The 13,579-nt window shown below is 53.3% G+C and overlaps 1 protein-coding gene across 2 annotated transcripts in view; it reads right to left on the bottom strand.

Moving 5' to 3' along the window:
* PCNT (pericentrin) overlaps positions 1 to 13,579 on the bottom strand; it is a 106,603-nt gene that overhangs the window by 47,672 nt on the left and 45,352 nt on the right. For both annotated transcript variants that reach the window (XM_040986774.1, XM_040986775.1), the window contains exons 18-26: positions 12,785 to 12,936; positions 10,849 to 10,997; positions 10,429 to 10,658; positions 8,107 to 8,269; positions 7,597 to 7,788; positions 2,269 to 2,498; positions 1,728 to 1,844; positions 1,543 to 1,563; positions 317 to 523 (exon numbers count right to left, since the gene is read on the bottom strand). In XM_040986774.1, coding sequence (XP_040842708.1) covers positions 317 to 523; positions 1,543 to 1,563; positions 1,728 to 1,844; positions 2,269 to 2,498; positions 7,597 to 7,788; positions 8,107 to 8,269; positions 10,429 to 10,658; positions 10,849 to 10,997; positions 12,785 to 12,936 — 1,461 coding nt within the window. The remainder of the gene's footprint in view (positions 1 to 316; positions 524 to 1,542; positions 1,564 to 1,727; positions 1,845 to 2,268; positions 2,499 to 7,596; positions 7,789 to 8,106; positions 8,270 to 10,428; positions 10,659 to 10,848; positions 10,998 to 12,784; positions 12,937 to 13,579) is intronic.

The raw sequence follows: 13,579 nt of genomic DNA, 5'->3' as shown, positions 1-13,579 counted from the left end.
CAAGTAACTACTCATTCATATAATTAGTAAGGATCAATTCAGAGTATTTAAGAGATCAAGAAATATCAAAACTTGCATGAAGTCTTCACACATACTCCCAGAGAGCAGTCCCAAAGGAGCTGCCACTGAGCTGGAGGTCCAGTTCCACCCTGCAGGGTGTTCAGTACAGGTTGGGGATCCCCATCTGCCCACACCCCAGCCACAGGCACTGGCGCTGTGGCCCTGACCTGCTCCTCCCCCGCGGGGTGTTCAGTACAGGCTGGGGGCCCCCATCTGCCCACGCCCCACCAATGGACACCGGTGCCGTGGCCCTGACCTGCTCCAACTCTTGGATGGCTCTCTTCTGCCTCTCCAGCTCTTCCTGGAGCTTCAGGACTTCCCTCCTGCTGCCGGCATTCACCTCCTCCAGACGCCTAATTTCTTCTCCCTGGATCAACACTTGTCTGTCTGCCGCCTCCTTCTTTAGAGCCAACTCATTAAATCCATCACATTTTTCTCTTAATTGTTCTAATAACGATTCAACCTAGAACAAAAAAATATGCTTGAGAAATGCAACAAAAAACCCAGCTTCCAAGTTAGAAAGTGCACATTGCAACTGGCAGTGAACAAGAAAGCAAGGGACATGCCAGGACCAGGTACTGAGAAGAGCCTTCTCTCGCATAACAATCATGCAAAAGTTGTCAGTAAAATGTTGACAGGAGTGAACAGAACACAGCAATTAAAGAAAAAGAAAGAAAAAAACCATGAATACAGGCAACAATCCGGGTGAATCTCCACTGAGAATCGGACCGAGTGAAAAGATGTCATTTGTAAGGCTGGTACCGTGCTCCACCTATAACATCAGCATCCCACTGGGCACCAGTTCTTGTCCTGATGGCTACTCTTACAATCCAATATCCTGCTAATGGCCTGGGACAGCAACAAAGGATGACCCGGGTCTTTGGGATCACGCACCCATGTGGGAGACCGGGAGGAAGCTCCAGGCTCCTGGTTTTAGAACAGCTCAGCTCAAGCTATTACAGCTGTTTGAGGATTGAACTAGCAGATGGAAGATTTCCCACTCTCCATCTCTTCTCCTCTCTGTAAACTCTGCCTTTCAACTAAAAATAAATACATCTTTAAAGAAAAAAAAAGAAATGTCACTTTGACTGTCATCACATACACTCATAAAACATCACTCACACAGGGGCAGGTTGTCAGGACAGAAGAGGACAGGTGTGACTGCAAGATCACAGCTGAGGGACATAGGGCTGGGTACCCAGGACCTGCAGGGATCCCCACCCACTGGGGTGGTGGCTGCTGCTGGCAGGGATCCCAGGTTCTTGTCCCGATGTTACTTCCAGCAGGTTTAACTCAAAAAGAGAATAAGCAACTACACAAGGAACAGCAAACAGCTGCAACTCCAGCAGGACACGGGGAAGGGGCAGCACCATGCACAGCCCATCTGACCAGCAGAGTGAGGGGACACAGCCACATGGCAAGCACCAAGCACCAAAGGCATGAAGTGTCAGAGCATTGCGGGGGCTGTCCATCCACACATACCTCCTCGTCCAGCCGTGTGCGCTGTTTTCACCGACATGGAAGGCAAAATTTAGAGAACCAGGAAATTAGGCACGTGGCAGGGGCTGACCACCCACAGGCAGGGCACACCACAGCTGACCTTCCCAGCCGTCCGGGGGGCTCTGGGGCTGACCACCCGCAGGCAGGGCACACCACAGCTGACCTACCCAATTGTCTGGGGGGCTCTGGGGCTGCAGCCTAGTGGCCTGGCGCAGCTGCTCCTGCAGCTGGTTGATCTCTTGCTGGAAGTCTTCTCGCTCATGCTCCCGCTCTGCGGCCTGCTCCTGAGGGCAGAGGCAGGATGTCAGCACCAGCTTGCTGAGCCTGGTCTCACTGGCTGCGTGGGCCCCCACAGCAAGGCTACAGCTATTCCTGCACACATCTCCAGCAGCCAGCAGCCAGCAGCGAGGGCTCCAGACGCCCACATACAACCTCCTCTACAGGATGGGATTCAGGGAAGAGGGCAACTCTGAAAGTTCCCAAATGGGAGGACTGTGAAACTCAATGCCATGTGGGCTTGTTCTGGACAAAACAAGCACAGTGGTGCCATCGACACACTCCCAGATCTGGCCACAAGCAAGAAGAGTGCCCCACCAGACAAGCAGACACAGCAGTCCACGCGGGTGAGCTGGCCCAACGGTCCAGCGAGGAGGGGAGAGCAGATGGGAACACAGAACGAGAGGAGAGGAGGACACACAGAACTCTCACATCCATGAACTGCCGTTGGCTGCGCAGATGCTTGTCCAGAGCAGCCATCTCCTGCTTCAGGGCGGCCACCTCCTCGGCCTGCCGGGCACAGCCGCGGTGCTGAGCGAGCTGCTCCTCGAGCTCCAGCTCCAGCACCCCCATCTGGGCCAGCAGGGCAGCGCGGTCCTTCTCAGACTGCCTCCTGCTCTCCAACTGCTCCCTGGTTAGATTCTCTACCTCTTGCCGCAGAGCTGAGGAGGCAAACCACAGACACATGAGGGCACACGGGCGACTCAGCATGGCCTGCAGAAGCCAGGGGCACGTGCAGCAGGGAAGACCTCAGTGGTGATGTTGCAGGCTCCCTGCTCTCCATGTCCCCAGGAGACTCCCAGCCCACACCCCAGCACCACAGTTCAGATAGACACCAGAGTGCACACATCTGGACAGCACTCAAGACACCCCATTCCACGCTTCTTCCAGGTCTCCCCGATGGGTGCAGAGGTCCAAGAGCCAGGTCCTGCTTTACTGCTTTCCCAGGCTACTAGCAGAAGGGAGCTGACTCAGAAATGGAGCAGCCTGCTGGTACTGAAGGCAGCAGTCTTACCTGCTACACCACAATGCTTGCCCCAATAAGCATTTTTAAAAAGCAAGTGTGGGGCCCGGCACGGTGGCGCAAGTGGTTAAAGGTTCTCGTCTTACACGCCCGGGATCCCATATGGGCGCCAGTTCTATCCCGGCAGCCCCGCTTCCCTTCCAGCTCCCTGCTTGTGGCCTGGGAAAGCAGTCGAGGACGGCCCAAAGCTTTGGGAACCTACACCTGCGTGGGAGACCCAGAAGAGGCTCCTGGCTTCGGATCGGCATAGTATCGGCCATTGCGCTCACTTGGGGAGTGAATCATCGGACGGAAGATCTTCCTCTCTGTCTCTCCTCTCTGTATATCCGCCTTTCCAATAAAAAAATAAATCTTTAAAAAAAAAAAAAAAAAAAAAACAAGTGTGAGGGCACAGTGCGGTAGCCTAGTGGATAAAGTCCTCACTTTGCATGCGCTGGGATCCCATGTAGGTTCTAGTTTATGTCCAGGCTGCTCCACTTCCCTCCCAGCTCCCTACATGTGGCCTGAAAAGGCACAGGAGGGTGGCCCAAAGCCTTGGGATCCTGCACTCGCATGAGAGGCCAGGAGAGGACTCCTGGCTGCTGGCTTTGGATCGGCTCAGCTCCAGCTGTTACAGTCACTTGGAGAGTAAATCAGCAGATGGAAGATCTTTCTCTCTGTCTCTCCTCTCTGTAAATCTTCCCATTAATAAATAAATAAATCTTGGAAAAAATAAGAATAACCAAAAACAAGTGAGAATATCTTGATATTCTCGGATGATACTTCAAGTAACTTTCTGGAAACTGGCTTTGTACACATTCAAATGTAACTTGAATTAAAACCTCACACGGGCACTGTCTCAGAGGAGGTGGGGAAGGCTCCCATACACCTACTTGCAGTGTGGAGTGTGTGATGCTGTGACATGTCCCAAGGAAGAAACACGTGTGAAAACAGCACAGCAGAGGTCAATGTCAAACTATCTGAGCATCTGTCCTCTCAAAACCCAGGCTGAACTGTAACTGCAGTTCAACAGGAGAAGGGCAAAGGCCATGAGGACCCCAAGCTCGTCCAGGCCTTCCTGCCAGGGCCTGCAGGGTGCCACGGTGGGGGCGTGAGTGTTCTAGAGAACACAGAGCCTGTTGGCACTCAACCCTGAACCCTGTCTCAGGTAACCTGTGACAGGAGCACAAAGGGACTGTGACACTGAGTGACAAGCCTGAAACTACAAAAGCAATTACTGTTTCGAAAAAATGGGGTTCACTGACAAACTCCTGAGTATTTGAACTAGCCAAAAACTGACATATAGAATTTGTACATTTTAATTTACATCACATCTGTTTTCCAAACTTGTCATAAAAATCTATGACTTATTTTATGACAAACTATCATTATGAATACAACATTCTCAGTAAGTTTTCATGCCAGTAAACAGGCTGTAACATGCAGCTGATCAACATCCATCACAATCCTTAAGACACAGAGCAGGCCCAAGTGTGACTATTGTGCCATGCACCCCACACCCTCATCCCAGCGACAGACATGCCATCTCCCTGGCTCTGGGGGGCGAGTCCCTGCGAGCAGGACCGAGGCTCACAGGGACCAAGAGCCATGCTGAGTGAAGGCCTGCTGGCACTCCTTCAGACACGTGGGAAGGCCCAGCCCTCACCCACAGAGGACACAAGCCGGGACCAGGGCAAAAATTGTCACAGCAGTCACTGACATGATTCCTGCAAAAAGTGTACATGATGGCTCAGGAGCTGCAGCCATCACCACAGAAATGCTGGCATCTCGCTGGAGCTCTGAAATGAGACACCTTTGTCCACTTCGAGGAACAAACCCTGGATATTAAATAATCACTGTATTTAATGCTTAGGCACAAAAGCTCTAAAATGCTTTTCCACTTGAGTATGTCACCTGCCAAATCTGCTGCAAACCATAGCACATCACACAGAAGCCACAAACCTTGGTCCTTGTGTGCTCCAGTGACAGGAGCCCCTACAAATGAGAATGTGCACATTTACTGAGATGAAACAGCAAGCGTGCAACAGCAGCCACAAACAAGTGCTAGGCAGCATCAGCACCGGCCCCTAGTCATGTCCAAGCTCACGCCTGCCTGCAAGCCTGCCTCATTCCCAGGGGCTAGAGGATACCAACAGGACAGGCAGCCACCGAAGGACTCGGAGGAGGGTCAGGGCCTTCAGGGAGATGGCAGTGCTGCTACCTGGTAAGCACAGCTGAGGCTGCCCAGAGGACAAAACGCAGCACAAATACTGAAAGGCAGCATCACACTGCAGGGCCAGGGCTGGGGAGGAAGAGATCAGGGTGAGACACTCAGACACAGTGAACAGCATCACAACAAACGCAAAGCAACGTGAACCCAGAGACTAAAGAACTTTCCGGGGACAAAATACAGCAAAGGAGGACAGAGTGGTCTGAGAGTGGGAGAAGGCAACCTGAGACTTGGACCAGACACCCAGTACTACTTCCCTGAGCCAGGTCTTGCCACAGGAGTAAACACGAAACAAAGAGGAAGGTCAGGCACAGGCAAAGGAGAGGACCATGGTCCACTGCCAGGATTTAGTGGATAGAGCCATTGTATGTCACGGTGTCATCCCATGTGGTCACCAGTGTCCCAGCTGCTCCCTCTAATGGCCTGGGAAAGCAGTGGGGGATGGCCTAAGTGTTTGGGCCTGTCACCCACATGGAAAACCTGGATAAAGTTCCTGGTTCCTGACTTTGACCTAGCACTGGCTGTTACAGACACCTAGAGGATGAATCAGCAGACAGAAAATTCTCTCTCTATCGAACTGTAATTTGCAAATAAATAAATAAGTCTTTTAAAATAATCATACCACCACCAGCAGGAGCAGCAGCAGTCAGGCCCAGCACAAGCACCTAACCTAGAGGAACAGCCTGGAAGCCCCTCAAGGCTGTTGCACAGCTCAGCAGCTCCTGCAGCCCTTTCTTTGGTCCCATTTTCCCACCCTGAAATCCCAACACCCCAAGGCAGTGAAGGGCAGGTGTCAGCATAAGAGAGACAGGATCTTGAATATCTGGCTCCACGACATGTGAAGACGAGGTATATGAGGTCTCTTGCAGGCACCGAGTCGGCAGGGGCCAGGGGCCGAGAATGAGCACAGAAAGTCGCACCTGCTGTGGCAGGGCAGGAAAGAGGACGCAGATAAGGAGAAAGGAGAAGAGAGCAAGCACAGACCTCAGTGGACACGAGGGTGCTGAGGGCCAAAAGGAAGGACTCACACAATGTGAGACAACAGAGCTGAACGCAGCCACAGGAGCAGGAATGGAAGATACAGCAAGGGAGAAAAGAGCTACTAAACAACAAAATTCAGACTAAACACTGGAAATGAAGCGCAGGCCCACAGTCAGTGATTAAGGCACCCTCCTACCTGGGGAGGCAGAGGTGAGGGCGATGCCTGGGTCCAGCCCCAGCTGCAGCTTCCCGCCAAGGCAGACCCTGCCACTCACTCATCACCCCTGAATGGAGCTCCTCGCTTAACCCAGCATTCCTTGGCATTTGGGAAGTGAACCAGTGGGTAAGAGCATTTTCACATCAGGCCCCTCTCTCTCTGACTTACTCAGTAATTCTTTCCATCTTCCAAACTTCAGAAAGTGTTAAAAACTGCAAACAGGACAAAGGACATCACAGAGCAGAACAAAAGGTGACAACTGACCATGTGTGAGAGCAGTAAGACTAAAGGCCGGCGCAGCCAGCACAAGGGAGACAGCTGCTGACCAAACCAGGGACCCCACGTCCTGCGAGGAGCCAACACACACAGTAACGAGCACACAGACAAGGCAGCAGGAGAGGAAGAGGAGGGTGGGCCTCGGAGAGAGGGGGCAGGCATGCAGAAAGGAGGCCAAAACCTTCTGAAAGAGAAACTCTGAACTGGTAAAGGCCTCAGACGACCCAGTTCCAACAGGAAATGCAGACTTGGGAGGGGAGCCACACAAGGGGACGGAAAACCAGAGGAGCCACTTCTCTCCCTGGCCGGCTGGACAGCTGTGCCACGTGCCACACACAGTCACATCCCACAGTGCCCCAGAAATGAGAAGAGGGCGGGCTGTGGTGGGCCAGACCGCAGCTTCCCAGCCACCCACACAGTGCCGATTACCCTAAAACTCTGCAAGCAAACTTGCTAAAACCAGACATGGTCCTGGGGCGGGGGCTGGGGGCTTGGCATGGCAGCCCCATCACCCTGAGGGAAGCCCGCACCCTAAACTGAAAAGCCTGGGTTCAAATCATGGCCCTGCCCACAGCTCCAACTCCACCTTTCTGCGAGCACAACAGCAGACACGGTGTGGGACACCCCCACCTCCAAGAGATGCAGATGGAGTTCTGGGCTCCTGCATTCAGCTTAGCCAATTTCAGGAAACAAACCAGAGGGTAGAACTGTTTCTATGCCTTTCAAATTGAATTGAAAATAAAACATAATTTTAAATAAATGAACTGAAAAGGTAATTTAATTTAAAAAAACATCCTTAGTTAGGACTAATATTAGGCATGTTGTTAATTCAAATAAAATGTGGAAGGCGCTTTTTTCTCATGTGGGCCACGTGTCCTCAGGCTGACCTCACAGGAGCACAGGATGTGAGGTCAGCAATGCAACTGGAATCCATAGAGTGGAGGACACGCCCAGCACAATCCTAACGCAGCCTGTGTTTTACACACCCAGTTTCCTTGTACTCCCAGAAGCTGGGCCAGTGGTGGCCACACTCCAAGCCCCTACTGTTCTTACCAGCTTCTCTTTCTTCCTTGAGGCCCTGCAGGACTGCGTACCCCTCCTTCAGTGCGGCGTGTGCCTGGGCCTCCTGCTGCAGCTGCAGCCTCAGGCCTTCCAGCTCCAGGACGAGATGCTGCTCAGAGTCCTCCCTGAGGCCCAGCGCCTCTTCAAGACCTGCTTTCTCCACCTTGAGCCCTTCCAGGAGGCCTGCAGAGACAATGAGGAAAGTACACGCTGGGTCCGTGGTCAGGTATCACACCCACAGCATGCAAGCTCCCAGGCCAGATCCACACCATGCAGAAGATAGCTCCCCTGTGCAAGACCCGATAGAGTTCCAGGCTCCCAGCTCACGCCTGGCCCAGTCCCAGCTGCTGCAGACCTGGGAAGAGTGAACCAGCAGATGGAAGACCTCTTAGCTACTTGTCTTTTATAAATGAAATGAAAGTAACTCTGCCTCTACACTTGCTGTACAACCCTCCTTCCAGGGCCCTAGCCACCAGCCTCCCACACCTGCACCCCGCTCACCCTCCACCTTGTGCAGCTCCAGAGCCAGGGCCGCCTTAGCAGCACTCTCCTCCTGCAGACAGTCCAACACCTCCTTGTGCTTCTTGACAGCCTGGGCCATCTCCTCCTTTTTATGACTAAATTCTTTTTCAAAACGAGAATGAATCTGACGTGCTTCCTCCAGCTGTTGGAATATTTAAAGATCACAACTGCACATTAACAACCAAAGCTCACGCTGATGCAAAGAACTACACTTTACCCCAGGCCAGAGGTGCCCAGCCAGGACCAAGGCCCCCTGCACATCTCAGCCACCACCAGGGCTATGGGCATCCCAAGATGTCAACAGCCTCCGGGTGACACAGGCCTGGCACTCCCTGGCAACCAGGTCCAGTGTGGAACTTCAGACCATCAACAGGCGGGGGTCCAGATCTCCCTCTGGATTAAGAGGCCAATACCCAGCTGCCCCCAAGAGATGAGTGACCCACACAGGACCCAGCCTCATCTTCCTGGGACTTGGGACTTGCTGACTTCAAAGGAAACATATTCTTCCTTGTCAACGGTCCTGGGTCACAGCCTATCCATCACCTCCAGCACCACTCACATCCTGCCATCCCAGCATCAATCCATCGCCAGCTGCTCTGACAGCTCCTCTGACTCACACAGACTCTTGTCTGGTCCCCTGTACCTGTTCACCAAGTCACGGCAGGCCCTGTCCTGCCAAGGTGCCCATAGGCACAGGGGCAGGCCACCAACAGCACCTGATGCAGAAGGATGCCTTGAAAGAAGGGGCGGTGAGGTGGAGGGAAGGCAGTGGGCCAAGGAAGAAATGAGAAAGTAACAAAAAGCCACATAGGAGCCAGGAAGAGAAAACCACATTTCCCCCTCTGAAAAGTCAATCAGTTCTGATAAACATCAATTTTGTCAAATAGTCAAAAAATTTAATATCTTTTAATCTTTGGAGAAAAATAAGACCCCTTCTTTGCTCATATTCTATTTAATGTCTTTACCTGTCTGAAAAGCTCTACAGAGTTAACATAAACAACTCCCATTTCTCAGTGATAATCTTGGTGAAAATCATGCACTGTGGAGTCACAATGCACAAGGAGAAGGCAACAGATGTGTGCACTATCTCAATAACCGACACCCCACTTGTCACTCACAGTAAGGCTGCCCTCCCCAGGACCCCAACATGCTGATAACCATAAGGGCAGAACCAGACAGCCAGCAGAAAAGGCCAAAGGTGACCTAGAAATCAGCTCCCTCCCCTCCTCGGGCTCCAAGGTCTGGCTGGGGTCGGCAATGCCCTGAGGAGCACAGCCTTACCCAGCAGTGACACGGCCCTGGGGTGCTTCATCCAACCTGGGAAGACCAGGTTTGCGCTCTGGCTCTGCTTCCAATGCAGGGGAAGATGACCCAGGACTGGAGCTCCTGCCACCCACACAGCAGACCAGAGGCTGGTTCTGGACTTCATGTCGGTCCAACTCCAACTGCTGTGGCCATCTCGGGAATGAACCAATGGGTGGAAGACCTGTCATGTCTCTCCTCTCTGTCCTTCTAAAACCCGTGTTCCGTTAAGGCAAAAGATGATCAAGTGCCTGTGGCACTAAACCCCCAAAAAGACGCTGCAGAATCAAAGACTGACTGCTTCCCATGGGGAGTTGTTTCTGATTTGCCTTTCCTAACCAAGTACCAGGCTAAGCCCAGATGTATTGGTGAGAACCAAGTGGAAGAGGAGTCCAATGCCAGGCCTCTCCCTGCTCTCTTGACCCTGCTGCTGGGCTCACTGGTTCTTTGGGCTCCTCAGATTGATGGTTTTCTGTTCCAGGCCATTACTCATGGGCTGGTGTTGCTGTTTTGGCCCCACAGGTAGCTAGTTCTAGGGCCTGTCCCAGCATTTCTTGTCTTCTGCAAGGTTGAGCCAGCGTACAAGAATGGGCAGATGTGGGGACGTATTCTGGAAAGCATTACTCTCCATTTCCTCCTTTTTTATAGCCTTTTTGTTAATAACAAGTAGAAGAAATAACTTGAGACACTGAGATTCCTGGTTCCTGGCTTCAGGACCCTGGCTGCTAGAGGCACCTGGGAAGAGAAACAGCAGGTGGAAGCTCTCTTTATTCCTCTCAAACTCTAGGTCTACCTTCCAAATAAAATGAAAGTAAATTTAAATATTCCTTAAGAATCGAGTCCTTGAAATGCTTCCACACAGAAGACAATAGCTGGAAGGAGGAGGAATTCTGCATGTGGAGCCTGGCACAGTGCCTGGAGGAGAGCTGACATGAGGCTCCAGGTCATCTCAGTTTCCGTCCACTCGGTCCAGGCCCTGACCTGTGCCTTGGTCCTCACCTGCCGGGTGGAGTCCAGGGTCATTTCTAGTAGGCTGTCCACAGCCACGCGGAGACTCTGGTAGATGCGCCTCACTGGCTGCTCACAGTCCAGCATGCTCTCTGGGCTCAGGAAGAAACTTTCGCACACATGGCTGCTGATGTCAGCCACAGAGGACATATCTGCACTCTCAGGTAATGCCCGGTCCAGGTCCAGCAGAACTGTGTCTGGCCAGCTCTCATCTTCCAGTGCTGGAAACAAAAAGGTGGCCTGCTCAGGAGCAGCCTGCAGCCATCGGTGGCTCCACCACATGACCTGGTTGGATGCTCCTTCCACACGGCCCACCACACACAGGAGCCAGGACGAGGCCCACCAGCTGCAGGAGATGTGGCCAGCATCGCTGCCTCACAAGGCCTCCCCTGGCACCTCCAGCCCACACACCTGCTGACAGGGCCTGTCCATCTGCGGTAACCATATCATCCAGGCACAGCCCCACATGCTCACTGATCCGGGTCTTCAAAGCCACGGCTGCCTTCACTGTCTCTCCAAACAATCCCAGCAGTCTTCTGAGGGCATCCTGAAGAGCTCTCCTGAGAGGAACACCGACATGTGTCTGTCAGTCTCAGCCTGGGGAGCCCTGCGCTAGACACTGCTAAGCACTCCAGTGCTTAGAAAACACACAGCCACGCGGGGACTCTGGGCCTAGGTGAGTTCAGGAAATGGAGACGACAGCATGGTACCCAAGAGGAGTCCACTCCAGCAGGCCAGCTTTCTCTGAAGGGAGCAACCCTGTAGCTACTGTGGTGCCAGCAGGACAAACTGCTGTATAACACAAGCAAGCTGGTTCCTGGACACCAGCCCCCAGTGCCACACAGAGCACACACCAGTTCCTCTGCAACCTTTCATCTCAGCACAAATCTTACCCTGTGAGATGTTTGTTCAATCAACCCACACCCACCTGAGCATCTATCCTAGCCTGTGGCAGGGTAGACTGTCGCCGTTGCCTCTCTCTGGCCACATGAACATGCATCTGCAGTGTTTCTATAACACAGGGGCTCAGGGGGCCAAGTCGGTCTCCATCTCGCCCTCTGAGCCACACTCCTCCAGGAGCGCATGGCAGCTGACCTACCCTCTGTCGGCACTCACACAGCTGATCCTGACCTGCAGCCCATTCTGTGAGGATCTACCGAACCAAAGGCAGAATAGCAGCACACACGGAGAAGGGAGAAGGGGTTGAGCAGATTTCATTACATGGGTATCATGTTAGCAAAATGATGGTGAACATCACCCAGAAACCACCCAAACCCCAATTATAGCCCTCCTCCAGCCCCATTCAGGGCCTCCTTGCTGAACTTCCACACACAGGGCTATCTGGGGCAGAATGGCTGGCTTTGAGACTCCAGCTTCCTGCTCCCGTACACACTGGGAGGAAGCAATATGGCTCCCACAGGGCAGCTCCTGGCTTCCGCCTGGTTCAGCCGTGACTGTGGCAGGCACACAGGGGATGAACCAGTGGAGGGCAGACCTCTGCCCTTCTGCCTCTTCAATCAGATAAAGAACTTTATACACACCGTTGCTTCTCAAGTGAACAATTTCACACACCAAATGTCAGAGTATCAGCACTGGCAGCTGCTGCTCTTCCAACTGGAATGGAGTCGGAGCTCTGCAACAGGCCAGGTGCACAGCACACCCAGCACCCAAGAAGTCGGAGCTCTGCAACAGGCCAGGTGCACAGCACACCCAGCACCCAGGAAGTCGGAGCTCTGCAACAGGCCAGGTGCGCAGCACACCCAGCACCCAGGAAGTCGGAGCTCTGCAACAGGCTAGGTGCGCAACACACCCAGCACCCAGGAAGTCGGAGCTCTGCAACAGGCCAGGTGCACAGCGCACCCAGCACCCAGGAAGTCGGAGCTCTGCAACAGGCCAGGTGCACAGCGCACCCAGCACCCAGGAAGTCGGAGCTCTGCAACAGGCCAGGTGCACAGCACACCCAGCACCCAGGAAGTCGGAGCTCTGCAACAGGCCAGGTGCACAGCACACCCAGCACCCAAGGCGCCTGGGGTGGACAAGGCTGCCACACTCCGTTGCTTCCACAAGGCATGGAGGGATCCATGAAGCAGCTCAGTGCAGAGCAGGGAGAAGAGCACGCGCTCCCTGCGGGTCCACCTGACACACCTGGTGGGATCCTGGGGCAAGGCAGGGCTCTGAGGGCGATGAGGGAGGCTTGTCTGCTCCTGCTCAAATGTGAAGATCTGGCACCAACAGGTTATGAGAACAATGTGGCCCAGGCCTCCCCCTACCAGGTTTCAGTGCGCAGATCCCATGAGGAACATGTGCCTGGTGGAGCAGCTTAGCAGTGCGGGCAGGACACACTGACCTTTCACTGTGACACAGGTCGACATCAGCTCTGAGCATGGAGATGAGGTGTGTGCCCTCTGCGTTCTCCCTCTCGCGCCTCTGCCGCAGCTTCTCAAGCTCAGAACGGTGCCCCTCTACCTCTTGCCTCAGGGACAAGACTTGGCCTTCCAGCTGTAGGAGAAATGAGTTGAAGCCCTGTTGGTAAAAGTGAACGACTGGAAGGAACCTTCCAGATTACATTGAGTAAAATATGGCATAAAGGGACAAAAGCTGTAATCAAAGGTGAAAACAACTGGACAGACACTGCACCTGCCCACTGCACAGCAAGGGACGGGGAGACCCCCAGAGCCACCTGATATCCTGCACCTGCTCACTGCCAAGCAGGCAGAGACCCTTCTGAGAAATTCCCTCCAAAATGAGTCTGAGCAGCGCCAGCTGTCCTGGGCGTCCCTGAACAGGGAACAACACAGCAGAGAGCACACACGACTCTCCAGGAGCCGGAAGGAGAGGAGACAGGCTGGGGACACAAGTCATTTTCACAAGTTGCTGAATGTGACGAAGACCTAAGTGGGCACTCCGTTAACTTCTGTACTAATAGACTACTCTCATGCCAGCTCCCTGACTGACCCATATCAACACTTCCTCTACACACAGCCTGACCAATCTAAAAAAACTTCATGCTTCAGCGATGCAAGAACAGCAGACCCAGGCAGCTTCAAGCAACAGCTCAGGACAGGCGTGAACAAAGCCTTCCCTGTCACCATGTCTCCTTCATGATCACAAGGCAGAGACCAGCAGCAAAGCAGTACTCACT

This window comes from Ochotona curzoniae, unplaced genomic scaffold, assembly GCF_017591425.1.
Source record: "Ochotona curzoniae isolate NIBS_2020 unplaced genomic scaffold, NIBS_Ocur_1.0 contig_4516, whole genome shotgun sequence".
NCBI classification, from domain to species: domain Eukaryota; kingdom Metazoa; phylum Chordata; class Mammalia; order Lagomorpha; family Ochotonidae; genus Ochotona; species Ochotona curzoniae.
Note: the sequence above shows the minus strand (reverse complement) of the source record. Positions and strands in the feature narration are given on the sequence as shown.